Here is a 20957-nt window from a genome sequence, read left to right on the forward strand (position 1 = left end):
ACTCTTTCTCACTCTCCCTCTCTCTTTTCCCTCTCTCCAAAAATCAAACAAAAAATATTATATATAAATATTATATTTCATTGATTGATTTTAGAGAGACAGAGGAAGTGAAAGAGAGAGAAAGAGGGAAGAATCCATCCATTGTCCCATTTAGTTTTGCATTCATAGGGCACTTCCCATATATGTCCTGACCTGGGATCAAACTCACAACCTTGGTGTTTTGGGACAATGCTCTGAATGAGCTAACCAGCTAGAATTAGGTGTAATTCTTGATCTGGAATGTTTCACATGATGCAGTCCTGAACCTTGGGATGATGGGACTATGAGAGGTACAATTTTTGTTTTGTGCTCCTCACCAAGCTACTCAGAAGCACGGTAAACAGATGTTCTTTTTTTTCTTTTTTTACCCATTTATCTTTAGAGAGGGGTAGACACGCATGAGAAACATTGATTTGTTCAATTTATTTATGCATCATTGGTTTTTTTGTGTTTTTTTTTTTTATTTTTCTGAAACTAGAAACAGGGAGAGACAGTCAGACAGACTCCCACATGTGCCCGACTGGGATCCACCCGGCATGCCCACCAGGGGGCGACGCTCTGCCCTTCCGGGCGTCGCTCTGCTGCGAACAGAGCCACTCTAGCGCCTGGGGCAGAGGCCAAGGAGCCATCCCCAGCACCCGGGCCATCTTTGCTCCAGTGGAGCCTCGGCTGCGGGAGGGGAAGAGAAAGACAGAGAGGAAGGAGAGGGGAAGGGGTGGAGAAGCAGATGGGCGCTTCTCCTGTGTGCCCTGGCTAGGAATCGAACCCGGGACTTCTGCACGCCAGGCTGATGCTCTACCACTGAGCCAACCGGCCAGGGCCGCATCATTGGTTCTTTAAAAAAAAATTTAGTCTGACCAGGCGGTGGCGCAGTGGATAGAGCGTCGGAAAGGGATGCAGAGGACCCGGGTTCGAAACCCTGAGGTCGCCAACTTGAGCGCGGGTTCATCTGGTTTGAGGAAAAGCTCACCAGCTTGAACCCAACATCGCTGGCTCCAGCAAGGGTTTACTCGGTCTGCTGAAGGCCCGCGGTCAAGGCACATATGAGAAAGCATCAATGAACAACTAAGGTGTTGCAACGCACAATGAAAAACTAATGATTGCCTGACCAGGCGGTGGCGCAGTGGATAGAGCATCAGACTGGGATGTGGAAGACCCAGGTTCGAGACCCTGAGGTTGCCAGATTGAGCGCAGGATCATCTGGCTTGAGCAAAAAGCTCGCCAGCTTGGATCCAAGGTCGCTGGCTCGAGCAAGGGGTTATTCGGTCTGCTGAAGGCCCGTGGTCAAGGCACATATGAGAAAGCAATCAATGAACAACTAAGGTGTCGCAATGCGCGACGAAAAACTAATGATTGATGCTTCTCATCTCTCTGTTCCTGTCTGTCTGTCCCTGTCTATCCCTCACTCTGACTCTCTGTCTCTGTAAAAAAAAAAAAAAAAAAAAAAAAAAAGAAAAACTAATGATTGATGCTTCTCATTTCTCTCCATTCCTGTCTGTCTGTCCCCGTCTATCCCTCTCTCTGACTCACTCTCTGTCTCTGTAAAAAAAAAAGAAAATTGATTTTAATGAGAGGAAGGGAGAGAGAGAGAGAGAGAGAGAGAGAGAGAGAGGAACATTGATCTGTTCCTGTATGAGCCCTGCCTGTGGGTCAGACCAGCAATGTCTGTGCTCCAGGATAATGCTCTAACCAACCAAGCTATCCAGCCAGGGCAGGTTGATTCCTGTGTGTGCCCTGACCAGGGATTGCACTTGCAATCTTGGTATATTAGATCAATGCTCTAATCAACTGAGCTACCCAGCTAGGACCTAGATGTTCTTTTTTTTTTTTTTTTTTTTTTTAATTAATTAATTATTTTACAGGGACAGAGAGAGAGAGTCAGAGAGAGGGTTAGATAGGGACAGACAGGAACAGAGAGAGATAAGAAGCATCAATCATCAGTTTTTCCCCCCATCCCCGAGTCGCCGCTCTAGTCGCTTGCTCGGTGCCTCCCTGCGGGCCGCTCTCTCGTCCCGACGATGGCGCGCGGTGGCCGCAGCCGCCTCCTGGGACTCGCCCTGGGGCTGCTGCTGGCGCTGGCGCTGGCTCCCCGGGCGCTGCGGGCCAAGCCCACCGTGCGCAAGGAGCGCGTGGTGCGGCCCGACTCGGAGCTGGGCGAGCAGCCGCCCGAGGACAACCAGAGCTTCCAGTACGACCACGAGGCCTTCCTGGGCAAGGAGGACTCCAAGACCTTCGACCAGCTCACCTCGGAGGAGAGCAAGGAGCGGCTGGGGAAGATTGTCGATCGAATTGACAGTGATGGGGACGGCTTTGTCACCACTGAGGAGCTGAAAACCTGGATCAAACGCGTGCAGAAAAGATACATCTATGATAACGTCGCTAAAGTCTGGAAGGATTATGATCGGGACAAAGACGATAAAATTTCCTGGGAAGAGTACAAGCAGGCCACTTATGGTTACTACCTAGTAAACCCCGCGGAGTTCCACGATTCCTCAGACCACCACACCTTTAAGAAGATGCTGCCGCGCGACGAGAGGAGGTTCAAAGCGGCAGACCTCAATGGTGACCAGACAGCCACTCGGGAGGAATTCACCGCCTTTCTGCACCCAGAGGAGTTTGAGCATATGAAAGAAATTGTGGTTTTGGAAACCCTGGAGGACATTGATAAGAACGGGGACGGGTTTGTGGATCAGGATGAGTATATCGCGGATATGTTTTCCCACGAGGAGAATGGCCCTGAGCCAGACTGGGTTTTGTCAGAACGGGAGCAGTTCAATGAATTCCGGGATCTGAACAAGGATGGGAAGTTGGACAAAGATGAGATTCGCCACTGGATCCTCCCTCAAGACTATGACCACGCGCAGGCTGAGGCCAGACACTTGGTGTACGAGTCGGACAAAAACGGATGAAAAGCTAACTAAAGAGGAGATATTGGAGAACTGGAACATGTTTGTTGGAAGCCAAGCTACCAATTATGGAGAAGACCTCACAAAAAATCATGATGAACTTTGATACACACTCACCATAATATGGCGGAACTGTCATAGGCTTTTTCTTTTATTGTCTTGGCTGTTTGCTACAGTTATCTAATTTATAGCAGTTGTGTCCCTGAAACCAGCAAGTTAATAACCTCAGACTGGAGTTAAAATTGGTTTTCACTCAATATTTACTGGAAAAGAATCATTGCTATTCCCTCAGTAAGATATCTCAGCAAGCACATTAAAATCTTGGTGAATCACAACGCTCTGGGGGAATACATTGCTAAAATGTGACTTTTTAGCTTTTTCTATTAAATTTAAAGGGGAATAAAATTAGAAAAAGCCCTGTTATTCAGAAGTTGGGTGGGTTGGGAGGGACAGTATATGGAGTGACTGCTATGTGTTTTAACTACAGGTTTTTGTACCTATCACTCTTGAATAGTTGGTGAGTGAAAACTCTGATGAAGCTACATGGTATCATATTACCTAGGCTTATTTCAGAACAGGTCTAATACTTCAGCTTCCTCCTTCTTGACTGTACTCCGTTACTGTAATGGCATACAAAACCTCTGTGCATTTTTCTGTATGGACCTGGTAATGTGCCCAACAAACCCAGATCTTTGTGTTTTTTTGTTTTTGTTTTTGCAATGAGAAACAATCCAGAAAGATAATGTGAAAAAGAACGGAATTTTAGAGGTAGGGAAAAGATGAATGTCAGGCAATTGAAGAACAATAGGAAAATGGTAAGCACGTTATCATACTTGAGAAAATGTTCGCGACGTATAAATAAGGTAGGTGTGATCTTTGAGAAAGTGAGTAGAAATACAATGCGTTTCCTCGCTGCTCATCTAGAGGAAGGAGGGAGGGGGATGCCAAGGAAGGCTTCCTGGTGGGGTGCTGGGACCTTCGCCTCCAGTCCTGGTGATTCCACCACCCTTGGACCTGCCTGGGGACCACTTACACCATGGAATTAGGACAAGGTGATGTTCCAAGCCATTGGCTGAACTGGAGGAAATAACTTGGACAGGTTGAAATGCTACTTTGTAACTCGGAAGTGAATGAAATAAAGGATCCCCCTGAGGATTTGGGAAAAAAAAAAAAAAAATCATCAGTTTTTCGTTACGACACCATAGTTGTTCATTGCTTTCTCATATGTGCCTTGACTGCGGGCCTTCAGCAGACTGAGTAACCCCCGCTCGAGCCAGCAACCTTGGGTTCATGCTAGTGAGCTTTTTGCTCAAGCCAGATGAGCCCGCGCTCAAGCTGGCAACCCCAGAGTCTCGAACCTGGGTCCTACCGCATCCCAGTCCGACGCTCTATCCACTGCGCCACCGCCTGGTCAGGCCCAGATGTTCTTTTTTAGACACAGGAATATTTCTCAGAATCGACCACAGCAAACCACAGGGGTAACCTCAGTTGCTCCATAAAGTCAAAAATTCAGTTAGACTTGAAACAGTTAAGAAAATGACAACTGAGAACCACTTTAAAGTAATTCAGGAGAAACAAACCATATGACAAATAGCACTAATCTCTTCCTCTCCCAGCCCTGTCTTCACTCCTGTTTCCTCCCTCTGTTCTCTTTCCTGGTGGACCATCTCCCCGGACCAATTCAGCCACCAGGGATGCCCCCAATGCCCTGGTCATGACCTGGCACTTGGTGTGAAATGCATCGATCTGTCAGGGTCTGCCTGGGCCACCATCCACCAAGGGGCCTTGTCCCATTCTGAATGACACCTTGCTGCTTTGTACAGCCAGTTTTCCAACACTGCCCCTGCTATGTCTAAAGAGTTGTGACCCGCATGTCTGGCCCATGCTGAAGCCCCAACATAGGCTGGAGGGGCCTTGGGGCTTCCTGCACAGTGCTAGCATGCCTCCTCTTCCTCAGTTGTTCCTTCTCAACCGTCAACTGCTGTCACCATCATCACCTTGGACAACGACCTGGCCTCCATGTCCCCAAGAAAACAAGTGGCTGGCTGGATGAGACATCCATCCTTGCATTGGCTCACTGCTTTAGTGGATGGTCCATCTCCCTCCAAGGCCACTGCTCAGGGCCAGGGACATCCACCCTCTTGTCTGCTTAGGACAAACTGATCATGGAGAGATAACCTCTTTCTCCACCCTTCTGTGCTGGCCTGGCCCACTTTCCTCTCTCTCTTACAGCAGGACCCCTCCATTCTCGAACCCACTTCACTCCAGGGTCCTCCACCCACTACTCCCTGAGACTACCCCTGTTGGGATCCACAGAGGCCTTCCTGGTGCTAGACCCTGCGTCACCTCCCTTTCTTCTTCCTCTTTCTTCTCTTCCTCCTCCTCCTCCTTCTTCTTCTTTCTTCTTCTTCTTCCTTCTTTTTTCTTTTCTTTTCTTTTGATTTTATGTATTGATTTTGCAGGGGTAGGGGACCAAGCAGTATCAACTCATAGTTGCTTCACTTTAGTTGTTCATTGGCTGCTTGTCATATGTGCCTTGACCAGGCAAGCCCAGGGTTTTGAACCGGTGACCTCAGCATTCCAGGTTGACACTTTATTCACTGAGCCACCACAGGCCAGGCTTTTTTTCTTTCAGCTTTTTTTTTTTTTTTCTGTATTTTTCTGAAGCTGGAAACAGAGAGAGACAGTCAGACAGACTTCCGCATGCGCCTGACCGGGATCCACCGGGCACGCCCACCAGGGGGCTACGCTCTGCCCCTCCAGGGCGTTGCTCTGTTGCGACCAGAGCCACTCTAGCGCCTGGGGCAGAGGCCCAGGAGCCATCCCCAGCGCCCGGGCCATCTTTGCTCCAGTGGAGCCTTGGCTGGGGAGGGGAAGAGAGAGACAGAGAGGAAGGAGGAGGGGGGTGGAGAAGCAAATGGGCGCTTCTTCTATGTGCCCTGGCCGGGAATTGAACCTGGGACTTCTGCACGCCAGGCCAACGCTCTACCACTGAGCCAACCGGCCAGGGCCTTCTTTCAGCTTTTTATTTTTATTTATGATCGAGCAAGAGAGAGGGGAAGGGAGAGACTTGAGAAGCATCAACTTGTATTTGCGGCACTTTAGTTTTTCACTGATTGCTTCACAGCTGAGCCTTTTTTTTTTTTTTTTTTTTTATTGATTTTAGAGAGAGGAAAGGAGAGGGCAGAAGAGAGTCAGGAATATCAAGCTGTTCCTGTATGAGCCCTGACTGGGGATCGAACCAGCAACCTCTGTGATTCAGGATGATGCTCCAACCAACCAAGCCATCCGGCCAGGGCACAGCTGAGCCTTTTTAAAAAAGATTTTATTTAATGAATTATAGAGAATTATAGAAAGAGGAGAGAGAGAGAAAGAGGAGGGCTGGAGGAGCGAGAAGCATCAACTCCTAGTTGCTTCTCAAATGTGTCTTGACCGGGCAAGCCCAGGGTTTTAAATCATCAACCTCAGCATTCCAGGTCCATGCTTTATCCACTGCACCACCACAGGTCAGGTTGTTTTTTTTTTACAGGGACAGAGAGAGAGTCAGAGAAAGGGATAGACAGGGACAGACAGAGATGAGAAGCATCAATCATCAGTTTTTTGTTGCGAGACCTTAGTTGTTCACTGACTGCTTTCTTATATGTGCCTTGACCGCGGGCCTTCAGCAGATGGAGTAACCCCTTGCTCCAGCCAGCGACCTTGGGTCCAAGCTGGTGAGCTTTTGCTCAAACCAGATGAGCCTGCGCTCAAGCTGGCGACCTCAGGGTCTCGAACCTGGGTCCTCTGCATCCCAGTCCGATGCTCTATTCACTGCGCCACCGCCTGGTCAGGCCTTTTTTTTTTTTTTTAATAAAAGTTTTATTGAGCCTGACCAGGTGGTGGCAAAATGGACAGAGCATTGACCTGGGGTGCTGAGGACCCAAGTTTGAAGCCCCGAGGTGTCCAACTTGAGCACAGGCTCATCAGGTTTAAACGCAGGGTCTCTGGCTTAAGCAAGGGGTTACTGGCTCATCTGTAGCTTCCCGATCAAAGCACATATAAGAAAGCAATAGGGCCTGACCAGGCGGTGGCGCAGTGGATAGAGCGTCAGACTGGGATGCAGAGGCCCAGGTTTGAGACTCCGGGGGTCGCCAGCTTGAGCACAGGCTCATCTGGCTTGAGCAAAAGCTCACCAGCTTGGACCCAAGGTTGCTGGCTCAAGCAAGGGGTTACTCAGTCTGCTGAAGGCCTGCGGTCAAGGCACATATGAGACAACTAAGGTGTCAAAACGAAAAACTGATGATTGATGCTTCTCATCTCTCTCCGTTCCTGTCTGTCTGTCCCTATCTATCCCTCTCTCTGCCTCTCTCTGTGTCTGTAAACAACAATAACAACAACAAAAAAAGCAATAGGCCCTGGCCATTTGGCTCAGTGGTAGAGCATTGGTCCAGCATATGGACATCCCGGGTTCAATTTCTGGTCAGGGCACACAGGAGAAGTGACCATCTGCTTCTCCACCCATCCTCCTCTCTCTTCTCTCTCTCTCTCGTGGCTCAGTTGGCCCCAGGTGCTAAGGATGGCTACCTGGCCTTGCCTCAGGTGCTAAAATAGCTCAGCTGCCGAGTAACAGAGCAACGGTCCCAGATGGGCAGAGCATCACCCGGTAGGGGACTTGCCGGGTGGATCCCGGTTGGGGTGCATACACAATTGAATTGTGTATGAAAAGAGTCCAGAGCCAGGAACCTCCCTCTGCTGAAGGACCGACAGGCAAAGCCAGAAGACAACAGACACATGGAGGTCCGTGGCTTAACTATAATCTCATAGATAAGGGGCTCCTGCTGGTTCAGCAAGAGAAAGAGCAGTGATGCATAGTAAAAGCAGGGAACATAGAATTAGTGTTCCCAGGAAGGGAATGCCAATGGCTCCAGCCCAAGAAAAGGAGTTAAAGTGACTGAGACCATCTTCTTTAGGAAAGACTACGTTCTTGTGGGAAAGGGTGTCTGCTATTGTCCATAAGACTACATCCCAGGAGTAGCTAGGGTTGTGGGTTTTCTAAACTTTATGGTGTCTACATCATGAGAACGTAATACTAGGCCAAAAAACTTAATACATTTGTGTGCAAACTAAACTGTAGAACCCACTTCTACAGAGACCAGTTGGCCATGTGCACAGGCATAAAGAGTTCCTGTAAGCAGGAACAGAAGTGGCTAATGGCTATGACATTAGGCTCTAGTGAGATGTCATCTGGGCACTAGCTGGCCAGTTAAACAAGATGAACTGAGCTTTGACACAGGTGATGAGCAGGGACAGAAACCCCTGTCAGGTCAGGGCAGGTTGGCCTGGAAAGACCTCCAGAGCACAGGTCCCTCTGCTCTGAGAGACTTGCAGGGAAGGTGGAATTTATGGAGAGGAACAGTGTGTACAGAAGAGATCTCAAAAGTGTCACGTTTTTGGAAATTTGAAGACATCTTTATAGAATTTTGAAATATGCAAACCATGCCTATTGTTTGGAAGTTAGGGACTTTCTCTGGGATCTTAAGCTGGATTCTTGGCATATTGATTAGAGTTTTAAAATACGATGTAACTTTTTTTTGGCCCTGACTGGTTTGCTCAGCGGTAGAGCAGTGACCCAGTGTGTGGAAGTTCCGGGTTCGATTCCCGGTCAGGGCACACAGGAGAAGTACGCATCTGCTTCTCCACCTCTCCCCATCTCGCTTCTCTCTCTCTGTCTCTTCTTCTGCTGTGATGGCTCAGTTAGAGCACGTTAGCCCCAGGTGCTGAGGATGGCTCTATAGCCTCCGCCTCAGACTCTAAGAAGAGCTCAGTTCCTGAGCAATGGAGCAATGCCCCAGATGGGCAGAGCATTGCCCCCTAGTGGGCTTGCCAGGTGGATCCCTGTGGGGGCACATGTGGTAGTCTGTCTCTCTGCCTCCCCTCCTCTCAGTGAGTTATATATATGTAACTTTTTTTGTGTGTGACAGAGACAGAGAGAGGGACAGATAGGAACAGATAGGAACGGAGAGAGATGAGAAACATCAATTCTTTGTTGCGGGTCCTTAGTTTCCTTAGTTGTTCACTGATTGCTTTCTCATATATGTCTTGACCAGGGGGGCTGCAGCAGAGCGAGTGACCCCTTGCTCAAACCAGTGACCTTGGGCTTCAAGCCAGTGACCTTTGGGGTCAAGCCAGTAACCATGGGGTCATGTCTATGATCCCATGCTCAAGCCAGCGACCCCACACTCAAGCTGGTGAGTGCTCAAGCCAGATGAGCCTGCGCTCAAGCCAGCGACCTCAGAGTTTTGAACCTGGGTCCTCAGTGTCCCAGTTTGATGCTCAATCCACTGCGCCACCGCCTGGTCAGGTTGTAACTTTTTTTGAGAGGGGGGGGGGGAAGCGAAAGAGATGAGAAGCATCAGCTCATAGTTGCATCACTTTAGTTGTTCATTGATTGCCTTTCATTCATTCATTCATGCCTTGTCCCTGGGGCTCAAGACAAGCCAGTGCCAGCAATCTTTGGGTTCAAGCCAGTGACCATGGGATCATGTTGATGATCCGGTGCTCAAGCTGGCAAGCCTGCACTTAAGCCAGCGACCTTGGGTTTCCAAACCTGGGACCTCAGTTTCCCAGGTCGACACTTCTATCCATTGTGCCACTACTGGTCAGGCTTATGTAACTTAAAAAAAAATTTTTTTTTTTATTGATTTGAGAGAAAGGGGAGAGAAAGGAGGGGAAGAGAGACAGAGAAGCATGAACTTGTCCCAGTTAATTGTGCACTCATGGATTACTTCTAGTTGCCCTGACTGGGGATCGAACCCACAACCCTGTTGTGCAGGGTCAACACTTTATTTACAGAGCCACCTGTTCATGTAACTTGTTTTAAAATCATGGAATGAAGGTAAGGGCTGTAGCAATGGAGACAGTGATGGAGAATGACAGGGCAGGTTAGCCTGTCCTAGTGGGGCTAACAGCCAGCCAAGGCCACTGGAGAGGCAAGCCTGTCCTGGAAGTTGGCAGGGGCCTCTGGCCAGTTCTGCATTTTTGGGAAGGGGAGAGGATAAAGTGCAGGGTTGATCCAAGCTGAAATGGTGGGGTTATGTTGGGCAGATGTGGGCAAGTGGCATTTGTTCTCCAGTGGCTACTCCAGGCCCAGGGTGGGAAGGAAAGGGGGAGGGGGTTTATGGGCCCAGCACACTTCCACTGCGCAATTCTGGGGAGGGGGTTTAAATGTTTAAATGTGAAGAGAAGCCGGACAAGCAGCTAGGCTGGGTTAAGGGGTGTGGACTCTAAGGCGGGTGGGACAAGGTTTATGAGAGGGTGTATGGTCCATCGACCTGGTTCTGGCCCCCAGGAAGCCGCTGAGGAACGGTTTGGTGAAGGACAAGCACTTCTGAACTCTTCGACTCCCGCTCCGTCCCCTAGGACCTAGCCCTACTCAACCTTGCCCCCCGCAATGGCTATGCCGCTACCCCCGATCCTGGCCCTGTCCAACTCCGCCCTTCCTGGGCTCCGGCCATTACTGGGACCCCTGCCCCGCACCCCCGAAACTCCGCCCCAGGATCGGTCTCTGCCAAGCTTCAGGACCGCGGCCACGCCCTCCGGGACCTCGACTCCGCCCAGTCCAGACCCTCGATCACTTGTCCGGCCGCCGCCTATGAGGAAGATGCCACAACTGCTTCGCCATCCCGACCACCGCGTTCTTCTCCTCCTCCTGGCCCTGCTGCTGCCCTCGCCGTCCCCGGCCCATGCCCTCGCGACCCCGGGCCCCACCGCTGCTCTCCTCCAGGCTCTCGGGCTGCGCGACGCGCCCCAGGGTTCCCCCAAGCTCAGGCCTGTACCCCCAGTCATGTGGCGCCTGTTCCGCCGCCGGGACCGCCAGGAGGACAGGGTCCGCCCGCAACGGACGTCCCCGGGGGCCACCCCACGACCGTGCCACATGGAGGAGCTGGGGGTCGCTGGAAACATCGTGCGCCACGTCCCAGACCGCGGTGAGTGGGGCTTGCCCTGGGGGAGTGGGTTTGAGAGGTCAGGACCCCCTTGGGCGCACATGCCCCACGAGCTTCCAGCGGCCCCTAGGGTCCCTATCCACCCAGTCCAGCCCACGACCAACCTTGGCCCTGTACTCCATCTCTTCTCCCCATGGACACCTACGGGGACCGGCGTGAGTAGCTACAAGGCCAGGCTACCTTGCACCCAGCAAGGCCACTTGCTTACAGCTGAAGCCCTGCCCCCACTCTCCCTCACTCCCGCTGCTTCACACCATCTGAAGCCTTCCAGCAGATGACACCCCGCCCCAGCATTGCTTTCCCAGGCGTTCGCTCCTCTCTGCCCCCTGCCTGTGTTCTCGATACAGGCAGGCCTCCCTGCATTGGGCAAGTCTTCCTGGCAAGCGATGCCCCACCCCCATCCCCCACCCTACCTCTCCCCTCCCCCTCCTTTACACCGTTTGACGCCTTATAACAGATGGTGTGCGTTCAGCCCCAGGCGCTCACCTTACCCCCATGTTCCTAGCCGACACCATCTCACGCGCAGGTGGGCACTGCGCAGGGACGCAGCGAGAGCCGAGCCCTCTCCCGGCTTCCCTAGGTGCGCGCGTCCAAACCCCGGAGCCCTTGGCCGCAGGGCAGTGCTCGAAGTGGACCGTCGTCTTTGACCTGTCGGCTGTGGAACCTGCTGAGCGCCCGAGCCGGGCCCGCCTGGAGCTGCGTTTTGCGGCGGAGGAAGCGGAGGTGGGGACGGCAGGCAGCTGGGAGCTGAGCGTGGCCCGGGCGGCTAAAGGTGCGGGCGTGGACCCGGTGCTGCTACGCCAGGCGGTGGCCTCTCTGAGTACGCCAGTGCGCGCTGAGCTGCTGAGCATCGCCTGGGCCTACAACACCTCAGTGCCGCGCAGCCTCCAACTGGTACTAGCGCTGCGGCCTCTGGCCACTGGCGCTTGCGCGCGCCTGGCGGAAGCCTCGCTGTTGCTGGTGACCCTCGACCCGCGCCTGTGCTACCCCCTAACCCGGCCACGGCGCCACGCCGAGCCCATGTTGGGTGGCGACCCTGGGGGCTCCTGTCGCGCGCGGCGGCTCTACGTTAACTTCCGCGAGGTAGGCTGGCACCGCTGGGTCATCGCGCCACGCGGCTTCCTGGCAAATTACTGCCAGGGCCAGTGCTCGCTGCCCGCCACACTGCCCCGGCCCGATGGGCCGCCCGCGCTCAACCACGCGGTGCTGCGCGCGCTCATGCACTCAGCCGTCCCTGGCGCCGCTGGCCTGCCCTGCTGTGTACCGGTGCGCCTGTCACCTATCTCTGTGCTCTTCTTCGACAACAGCGACAACGTAGTCCTGCGGCACTACGAGGACATGGTGGTGGATGAGTGTGGCTGCCGCTGACAGAAGTCATAAGCGGAGACACAATAAACACTGGGTGGTTTCAGCTGCTTGTCTTTGGGTCTTGTCACCTGAGGCTGGGGGAGGACCGCTGCATCCAGTGGAGGGCAGCTGGTGGGGGGGTAGGAGTGGGTTCTATATTGTTGCCACCTGCCCTTGTAAGAGTGTCATATCCCAGCGGTTCTACATCTAAGGGTACCCTGACAGCTCCCTCCAACCCCCCCCCCCCCCAGGCACAAGCGCAAGGGGCAGAGCCCCTTCCTTTCCAGTCTGCCCACCCAGCCTTTCTCGGTTTTGTCAAAGCCACAGGCTCCCAGACCAAGTGCTTTCCCACCCCCTGCAGATTACCCAGCCCAGTCCTTTGACACATTCAAGAGTTGTTTTAACAGTTTATTGATGACAAAAGAGCTTAAAACAAATTGACCAAAAATCAAAGTGACATTGCCTTGGTACAGATGCTCCTTGATTTGGAAAACTCAGAGTAACTGCTGCTAGAAGGTGAACAAAGCCAACAGCACAGAGCGAGGTAGAGCACTCCAAGGAAAGAAGAGATGGGCAGCACACAGGATCTCAGCAGAAGCCTATCCCAGCCCAATGCCTCTAGGCGGCCTACCAAAAGGGACTAGAAGCCCCACAGCAATGGGATAAAAGGCCTTGCCAGGAGAAAAATGCCTGTGTGTTCCTGTCTCTCTGTGTACCAGATGGCATCTGAAAGCTTTGGGCTAGGGCCAGTGTCAGGCACATGGGGAAGGGATGCTGGGTGCCATAGTCACTAGGATCTGAGTAGTCCAGAAAAGATCACCAACTTGGTGGTTGCCAGGGAGACTAACACCTACCCCCCCATAGGGTGCCTTTCCCAAACACTAGAACTTATGCAACGCAAACCAAGGCTGATATCCTTCTGTACTAACTGAATGGACAACCTCCAAGCACCTTCAGCACAGAACCAACTTATTTCTGAAATTTCTTTTCCCAAATTAAGCAGAAATCACCCCAACTCAATGAAGCTATGCCCACAGGTTAGAAGAGATTCAAATTTGGGAATGGAGTGGAGAATAAAGGGGGCAAGGTGCTTGGCTTGTCTGATGGCCACAGGGACTGTGGGCGCCTCACTGGGGCAGAAGCCACTGGGCAAGGAACACCACCTTCATGCCCTACGACCTCACAGCTACTTCTGCTGGGGTCCTTTGGGTGACCAAGTCCACTGCAGGTGTGAAGCTTCTCGCTTCTCCGAGTCCAGCGGAGCCCATGGGCCCAGGTGACACTCCTTCATCAGCCTGCCGAGCAGGGAGAAGCTGCTGGAAACTAAACTGAAAAATCTTCCTCTCCAGGATTGCATCATAGGTGTTCATCCTAACCTCGTGCGGCTCGTTTAAACTTCGTTTCTGGAAGTTTCTTGAATCTCCAAAGTCCACCACTAAGATTTGAGAGACAAACTCAGGAAAGTATATTTTTCAGTACTCCTTTGAAAGAACCTTTAAAAAACAAACAGAAAACGCCCAAACACCATTTTTTCTTCAAATGAAAACCCTCTCAGAACACAGGCAGTATGACTGCAAGGTCTCAGACAATGTTGACAGAACCTGTGCCTTGGCGGGACTCTTTGGGCACGGCTGCAAGGAGCCTGCTCACCACAGAAATGCAAGTTGTTCCTGATAAAACGTAGTCCCCTTTCAATAAAAGAGAAAAAGAAAGAAAGAACAGAGGAAAGGGCTACTCTGAGATGAGGGTCTTCCTCCCTCCGCCTGGTCACAGACCCAGGTGTAGACGCGGCGAGCTGGGCCTCCTTTGGCGAGCGGGCTGCTGAGCTCTTGGGCGGCCGGCCCTAGCTCCACTCTCCCTCTGTCTCCTCGCCGCGGTGCCAGCAGTGGGCGCTCACTATCTCGGGCTGCTCTCCCTCGGGTGCTCCTCTCCCTCTCCTGTTGCTCACAGTGGTACTTCAGTTTTAGCAGTGGAAAACAGGTATCCATTTATTTTTATTTTTTATTACCCAGAATAAGATGCTGATGGACTAAGCCACATACTTAGCTCTTCTGCCGCCACCTGCAGAGAGGGAGGGAGGCATGAGACTGTCAGAGGGTAGAGTCTGGCCCCACCTGGAAGGCAAAGGGCTTTTTCCTGCTTCCACTTTGCACCTATGTTTTCACTTGTGAAATGGGACCTCAGGTGCTGGTTAGCCCTAAGACCAGTGATTTCCCAACCAGAGGAGAACTTCTCCTGGCAGCACCAGAACCCAACTTTTCCCATCACACAGACAGATGGGAACCACAAGACCGGGCTCTTGCAGGCACCTCGCGGTGCCTCTTGCAGAAGTTCCCAGTGCACCTAGTGCTGGGACCCATCACCCTCACAGCTGCCAGTCCTCCTCCCTGCCTGCCTAGGCGGCGATGGGCCTCCACATCAGCCTTTCTCAGGAGTTCTAGGACTCAGAAGAGACACAGAGCAAGGTGCAGGGACCTAAAGTGACAAGTCACAGGATGAGCTGGCCGTTTGTGGACCTGAGACTCCCACCACATTTTCTGAGTTTTTGCACAAGTTCAGGTCCCGGTGAAGCCCTCCTATGGGGTTGGCTTGCCTTCTAGTACTGGGACAGCCCCGTCACTCCACCATGCTGGTATGCCCGCTCCCCCTGGTATGTAGAATCTTGCGACAGCGCCACATCAATCTGGGACTTAAACTCATCACCAAGGTAACTGTCCTGAAAGACAAAGTTGGGGAGATGAGCAACCAGTAAAAGAACTGGGTCATATCCCTGTAGCCTTGAGAACCTGCTGAGTGTCCAGCCGCTCCCCAGCCCAGAGAAGAACCTGAAAGAGTGGTCCTCCTCAAGCTTCAGTAGCAGGAGACCCACACTGGTTACCTCACCACTGAGACAGGTGACTTAGGACTGTTGAAGGGACAGTGTCATGGATCAGATGTTCTAGACCCACAGTCCTACTGCAGAGGTCAACTGTGCAGGAGGACAGGCCATCCTTCTTTCGAGTCCTCGTGGGAGAGAGTGTATGTTGTGTGTGGCCTAACTTCTCTGCAGGTGTGATGTGTTTCCCGGTCAGTGTGGCCAGCTCACCTGGGACAGCTCAGGCTGGGAGAGGCCAGGCTGGCTCATCTGGGAGGGTTGGCTCATGGAGATGTAGCCTTGCGTCAGGGCCCCCTGTGAGAAGGGTTGAGATGCCACGTCCTGGCTGGCCTGGCTGCTGGGTAGGTTTGTTTGGCTAGGCCCAGGAAGCCCAAAGCGGTTCTTCTGGCGTCCACCACGACCTGTCTTGCCTTTTGGGGTGCCTCGGCCTGAAAGACAGTATCCAGGGTTCCTTTAAGGAGGTCTGAGCCTCACAGACAAGTGAGACTGCTCTAAGGCCTGGTTCTTGCTCACCTGTGGCCGGCCCGTTAGCCTGTCCAAAGTACCCTGGGGGCGGCATGGGTGGCATAACCAGGTTGAAGGGGATGGGAATGTTCATGGCGGCCATGTGGCTGGGGCCAGCACTGATCATGCCAAGCTGGTCATGGGTCTGGAAGTACATGTTCGAGGGCCGGCCTGCAAGACAGGGTGGGTGGCAAGTTCCCCACTGTGTATAGGTGAGCCTGCTGCCCGCCCCCGTCAGCTACTCTGCCCACAGTGGGATATTTGTCCCATTCTATCACTGCTCTGCTTGCAATTCTTGGGATGTCCCCACAGAAGAGCCACTTGTGAAAATTATGTTATTCCCTTCTCAACCTGCTAGAGGATGGTGTCCAGGAAACCATCTTTTCTCCCAGGGGATTCTGAGAACCACCATCACAGGGACCTGAGAAAGTGAGAACTACCACACAGTATTTCAAATAAAAATGGTTCTTTTTGTGCCAATTACATGTTCATACCAAAATGCAAGAGAACCAACCACACACACCAAAATGCAAGCGAACATGTTAAGCTCCACAGACAACTGTATCAGCTGAAGGCAAAGGCCCCCCTGGTGCCAGGACCAGATAGCATGGCCTGGATTGGTCCCTGGGGACTCATGGAAGGAGCAAGGGCCTTGGACACCCTCTGCTACACAGAGAGTCACTGGATGTGATGAGAGGTTTGTTGTTAGGGAACATAATCCCCAGTCTGAGCCCAGAAGCCAGGGGAATGTGGAGTCAAAGAAGTGGCTGCCAAGACAACATGTGAGAAGAGGAGCTAGGGTACACCTGACCTCAGGATGGACCTCCAGGACATGAGGGGATGAAGCCCATAGTAAAACACGGGCAAGTGGAAATTGGCAGAGTGCCTGGACACGGTGGTCATCCTCCCTGGGCACTGGGGTGGGGAAGGGTCCCTGTAGGAAGAGATCTGGGGGATACACAGGAATCATCTACAGACTAGCACAAGCAGGAGGTGTACCAGGTAGCCAGGTCAGACTCAACCTGACGACATACCGACTCCACACCAGAGACAAGAATGTGCACCCAACTCTGATTTCTGACAGAGCAAGTGGAGGCTACAGGAAGGAGGCAAAACCTGAAATGAGGATGCAGGCCACCTGGAGGAACTGCAGGTATGACTTCCCATTAAAAAAGGGAGCACAGGGCAGGTGGGATGGGCACAGGGCACTGGGGCAAATAGAACTGTTACTTAAAAACATTTTGTTTTTGCCCTAGCCAGGTGGCTCAATCGGTTAGAGCACTATCCCGATACATCAGATTGCAGGTTTGATCTTGTCAGGAAACACACAAGAATCGATCAATGGTGACGCAGTGGATAGAACGTTGACTTGGGACACTGAGGCCCCAAGTTCAAAACTCTAAGGCTATCTATCAGCTTGAGCATGAGATCATCAACATAATCCCAAGGTCGCTGGCTTGAGCAAGTGGTCACTGGCTCTGCTGGAGCCCCCCTCCCACCCTTGTCAAAGCATGTAAGAGAAGCAATAAATGAAAACCTAAAATGATACAATTATGAGTTGATGCTTCTCATCTCTCTCCCTCTAAAAACAAACAACTAGCGAATGCATGAAAAGATGGAACACCAAAATTGATATTTCTCTCTCTCCCCTCTTCATTCTCTAAAACCAATTAAAAAAAATAAAAATAAAAAGCTTTTAAAAATAGAAAAAAATCTAGTTTTTAGAAACTGCCAAAGATCAACTCTTTGATCTCAGATGAGAAAGCTAAGAAGGAACTTGTTGCCAGGCAGGTTTCTGTGGACGTACACAAGGCAAGCGTGGGAAGTGTCAACATCCCCAGTGTTGGCCTGGGCCCCCAGAGGACTTACCCTGGCTACTCCGATCATAGACAGATCCTGGGATGATGGCCTCCCGAGCGTCATACATGGCTGTGGTCATGAAGCGGGCGCCCTGCAGGGGATTTGGGTAAGTCAGGAATCCCATCCCTTTCAATGACCTGGCCTTTGATGCTCAACATTTGATCTCTGACTTCAATTCAAACAGCACTGTATCCCTCAGCCCCCAGAGCACCCCTGGATTCACAGGTTTCCTAACTGTGCCTGACTCCTAGACACCCTCAGGACTTAGCATCCAATACATCCCCAGCCCTCAGGACACTGGTGTGGCAAGCCAGCACGCATTGCTCTTCTTCACACATGGGCATGCACACACTTGCCAAAGGCCATACTGGCCATTGCTTACTGCCAGATGACAAATGTGGTGGGCTTGGGGAAAAAGGGATCCTGACCCAACTGCCACCAACTGGGGCTCACAGGATTAATGGTGTTGACCAGCTTCCGAGGCTTGCTGAACTGCATGAGGCTCTCCCGCAGGTTGTTCAGGGGCCCCTCCACCAGCACCTTCTGCTCCTTGTAGTAATTCAGCAGGTGGTTCCACAGCGGCTGCTTGGACAGGGCCTTGGGGTTGCCCACAATGATGACCCCATATCTGCAAAGCAGCAGGCACAAAGGGCATGGTGTTTAGGGCCGCATAGCAAGCGAACACCATGCAGAACATCTGAGGCCAAATTCAAAACCTTAAGTTTAAAGTCCTTGGGGGCCACACTTAGCTTCTCTGCCCAGAGGCCTGGCCTGCCCATGATGACCAGCACTGAACACCACTATGCAAGCTGTTGACACTGCACTCAAGTTTATTTGGTAGTGAAGTTCTAGGGGCTCAGATAACAAAACACCCTTGCAGGTAGGTTAGCTCAGAGACCAGTTTCCTTGTTGAAGCCCCAAGTTGGCCTCCAGAGCTGCCTTGGGGACCTGAAAGTTGGGGCACGTAACTCCATGCCTTTGCCTAGGCCTAGCTTCTGTGGACAGTTAACCTCACCCAGCTGTCAGGGACATGCCTCCATGCTGGCCACCTAACAACAGTGTGCCACAGGAAGAGGGTAGCCATGAAAACCAAGTGCTGTGAGTGGGGAATGAACTGACGTGGGAACGTGAGCCCAAGCGCTACCTTGTTCTCTAGGACCTTCTGCTGTTACTACTATCTCACAACGGTGACATCTCAGAGCCAAAAAGGAGACAGGATCAAAACATTAGACTTGTAAGTTCAACAACCTGACAGAGACAAGCCTCCGCCCCACCACTGGGTTTGAATCTCAGGTCAGAAGGGCCCTAACTGACACTGTCCATAAGACAGAAGCCAAAGAAAAGCGTCAGGACACAAAACAACGACAACTCACAGGTGAACCCTTCTTTCTAAGTTGCTGCTATACCCTTGGACCTCAAGCATTGGTGAAGCCCCCTCTTGTGCCCTGTGTCCCCAGCAAAGTTGCAGCAGGGGTGCAAGAACTATTAACGAGAGGACCTGTGAGAACCCTCCCAGAGCCAGTCCCTGAGGAAAAGTCCCTCTGAAGAACCCTAAGGCAGGACAGTGGCAACTGCCAACTGCAAGCCCAGTCAGGACTCAGCCCTTGTACCTTGCTCGGGTTAAGGCCACATTAAGCCGCCTGGGGTCGTTTAAGAACCCAATGCCTTGGTGTTCGTTGGCGCGCACACAGGAGAGTATGATGAAGTCCTTCTCGCGCCCTTGGAATGCATCCACGCTGGCGATCTCCACCTCCTGCAGGGACACATGGCCATGGCCAGCCAACAGGCCACCCTCAATGACGCATAGGTGCATGAAGCATGTCCAAATGCACCACTGAGTCCCACCCAGAAGCCCCGAGCCCCTCCTGCTCTCCTGGCCTTCCCACTTCAGTTGTCTTTTTAACCTTAGTAATTTGTTTCCCAATAGTTAAAGCATACTTGCATCAGAAAACCCCAGACTGTTCCCAAGTTAAGAAAACAAAGACCACGTGTCAATGTCAGAGCCATGACTTTGCATTCTGGTTCATTTCCCTTAGTCCTACACCCTCACTACAGATATACCTGGACATTTACCCAGGTGTGAAAAACGTTCACAACTACAAAACAACCACTACAGCATAAGCCACAAATCTACTGGTCAGCCCTGAAGCCTTTTCAAGTTTAGCTCTGGAAAGTATCCTGAAAAAAACTTTTTTTTAATATAATAAAGTTTATTGATTTTAGCTGGAGAGGAAAAAAGTAGGGGCAGACAGAGAGAGAGAGAGAGCGCACGACAGACAGGAACATCAATCTATTCCTGTCTGTGCCCAGATCGGGGATTGAACCAGCAACCTCTGTGCTTTGGGCTGATGCTCTTACCAACTGAGCTATCCAGACAGGGCGAGAAAAAGTTTTATGCATGAATCTTAGCCCATATTTCTGACCCTTAAGACAGTCTTGATGTGCAAGACTTGGGCAGAAAGGATGGTAACATTCAAATGCAAACCTCCCTGGCCAGGCAGTCAAGGTCAACCTGGAGGTGGAGACGGAGTGCACACCTGGTAGAGCTTGGTGTGCAGAGAACCACTGAACTGCATATACTGCACCAGGTAGGAGCGCTGGCCCTCATAAGGTGTGATGATGCCAATCTGGTCCGGCTTAGCACCTGCCTTCAGCAGCTTCGTGGTGATCTTCTCCACATTTGCAGCCTCCGTCCTAAGGAAACCAGGTGTTTAGTTCCTGGGATGCACCTGCGGGCTCCTGAGACCCGAGGCTACGGGAGGTGCAGGGGCAGCTATGCCCTCAGCAGAGCCACCCTGTCCTGGACCGAGGGAGTAACAGAGGACAGAAAAAGCTTACCACACGTGGGCACAAAAATGAGCTGCTAAACATAAAAGTCATACTGAAAAGCAAAATGAGAACATGCTGTGGGCTGAGGAACCTGAACAGAATTGAGTGAGGAGGAGGGCAGTTTCAGACCAGCATCACATAACAATCAACAACTTAGCTAAGCTGCCACCAAAGCCAGATATCACACTGGGCAAACCTCTGCTCACCTGTTCAGGTAGGAGGTACCCGAGCTGGCGATCTCCTCCTGGCCCTGGGTCACATAGAAGAACATTGGCTTATCAGGTTGGGGCCACTGGAAGTCAAACCCCTTCTTCACTCGATCCGCTGTCATTGGGGGAAGGAAGAGAGGCAACACTTCCCATCAGAAAAGAGAAATACAGCTAGAGAACACCTGAATGGATCCCCTACCCACGCAACAAGGACTGAGTGAAGCTGTGCACAACACCTGGCACAGAGCTGCTCACTCCCTGGATAGGTCTCACCGGTCAGTGCTTTCTACAGCTAGTTTTAAGAAATCTCGGCCCACACCCACGAAGACATTCTCCTGTTTCCTTCCAGAAGCTTGACTACTGTTGAGGACCCAGAAGCCCCTACAACCAGCTTTTGTGAATGACA

General features: G+C 51.9%; 3 protein-coding genes and 1 pseudogene across 5 annotated transcripts in view; 3 read left to right on the forward strand and 1 right to left on the reverse strand.

Annotated features, from left to right (window-relative positions):
* Positions 1-10410, forward strand: part of CERS1 (ceramide synthase 1) — a 26249-nt gene extending 15839 nt beyond the window's left edge. Inside the window, exon 8 of one of the 2 annotated variants that reach the window (XM_066268892.1) lies at positions 10273-10351. In XM_066268892.1, coding sequence (XP_066124989.1) covers positions 10273-10315 — 43 coding nt within the window. In that variant the 3' untranslated portion in view covers positions 10316-10351. Of the gene's footprint in view, positions 1-10272 lie in introns of both variants that reach the window. The other variant, XM_066268901.1, reaches the window with a different exon arrangement.
* LOC136331030 (reticulocalbin-1 pseudogene) lies at positions 1993-4100 on the forward strand (annotated as a pseudogene).
* On the forward strand, positions 10375-12338 carry GDF1 (growth differentiation factor 1). Its single transcript, XM_066268880.1, has 2 exons — positions 10375-10909; positions 11508-12338. Exons 1-2 carry the CDS (start codon positions 10375-10377, stop codon positions 12293-12295), a joined length of 1323 nt encoding a protein of 440 aa, XP_066124977.1. The 3' UTR covers positions 12296-12338.
* A 330-nt stretch (positions 12339-12668) lies between these two features.
* The window catches only part of UPF1 (UPF1 RNA helicase and ATPase), a 46540-nt gene continuing 38251 nt past the window's right edge, over positions 12669-20957 (reverse strand). For both annotated transcript variants that reach the window (XM_066268869.1, XM_066268858.1), the window contains exons 16-24: positions 20549-20666; positions 20051-20207; positions 19124-19266; positions 17967-18141; positions 17523-17604; positions 15663-15824; positions 15360-15577; positions 14868-14990; positions 12669-14335 (exon numbers count right to left, since the gene is read on the reverse strand). In XM_066268869.1, coding sequence (XP_066124966.1) covers positions 14871-14990; positions 15360-15577; positions 15663-15824; positions 17523-17604; positions 17967-18141; positions 19124-19266; positions 20051-20207; positions 20549-20666 — 1175 coding nt within the window. In that variant the 3' untranslated portion in view covers positions 12669-14335; positions 14868-14870. The remainder of the gene's footprint in view (positions 14336-14867; positions 14991-15359; positions 15578-15662; positions 15825-17522; positions 17605-17966; positions 18142-19123; positions 19267-20050; positions 20208-20548; positions 20667-20957) is intronic.

The sequence above is a fragment of the Saccopteryx bilineata genome, chromosome 1 (assembly GCF_036850765.1).
Source record: "Saccopteryx bilineata isolate mSacBil1 chromosome 1, mSacBil1_pri_phased_curated, whole genome shotgun sequence".
NCBI classification, from domain to species: domain Eukaryota; kingdom Metazoa; phylum Chordata; class Mammalia; order Chiroptera; family Emballonuridae; genus Saccopteryx; species Saccopteryx bilineata.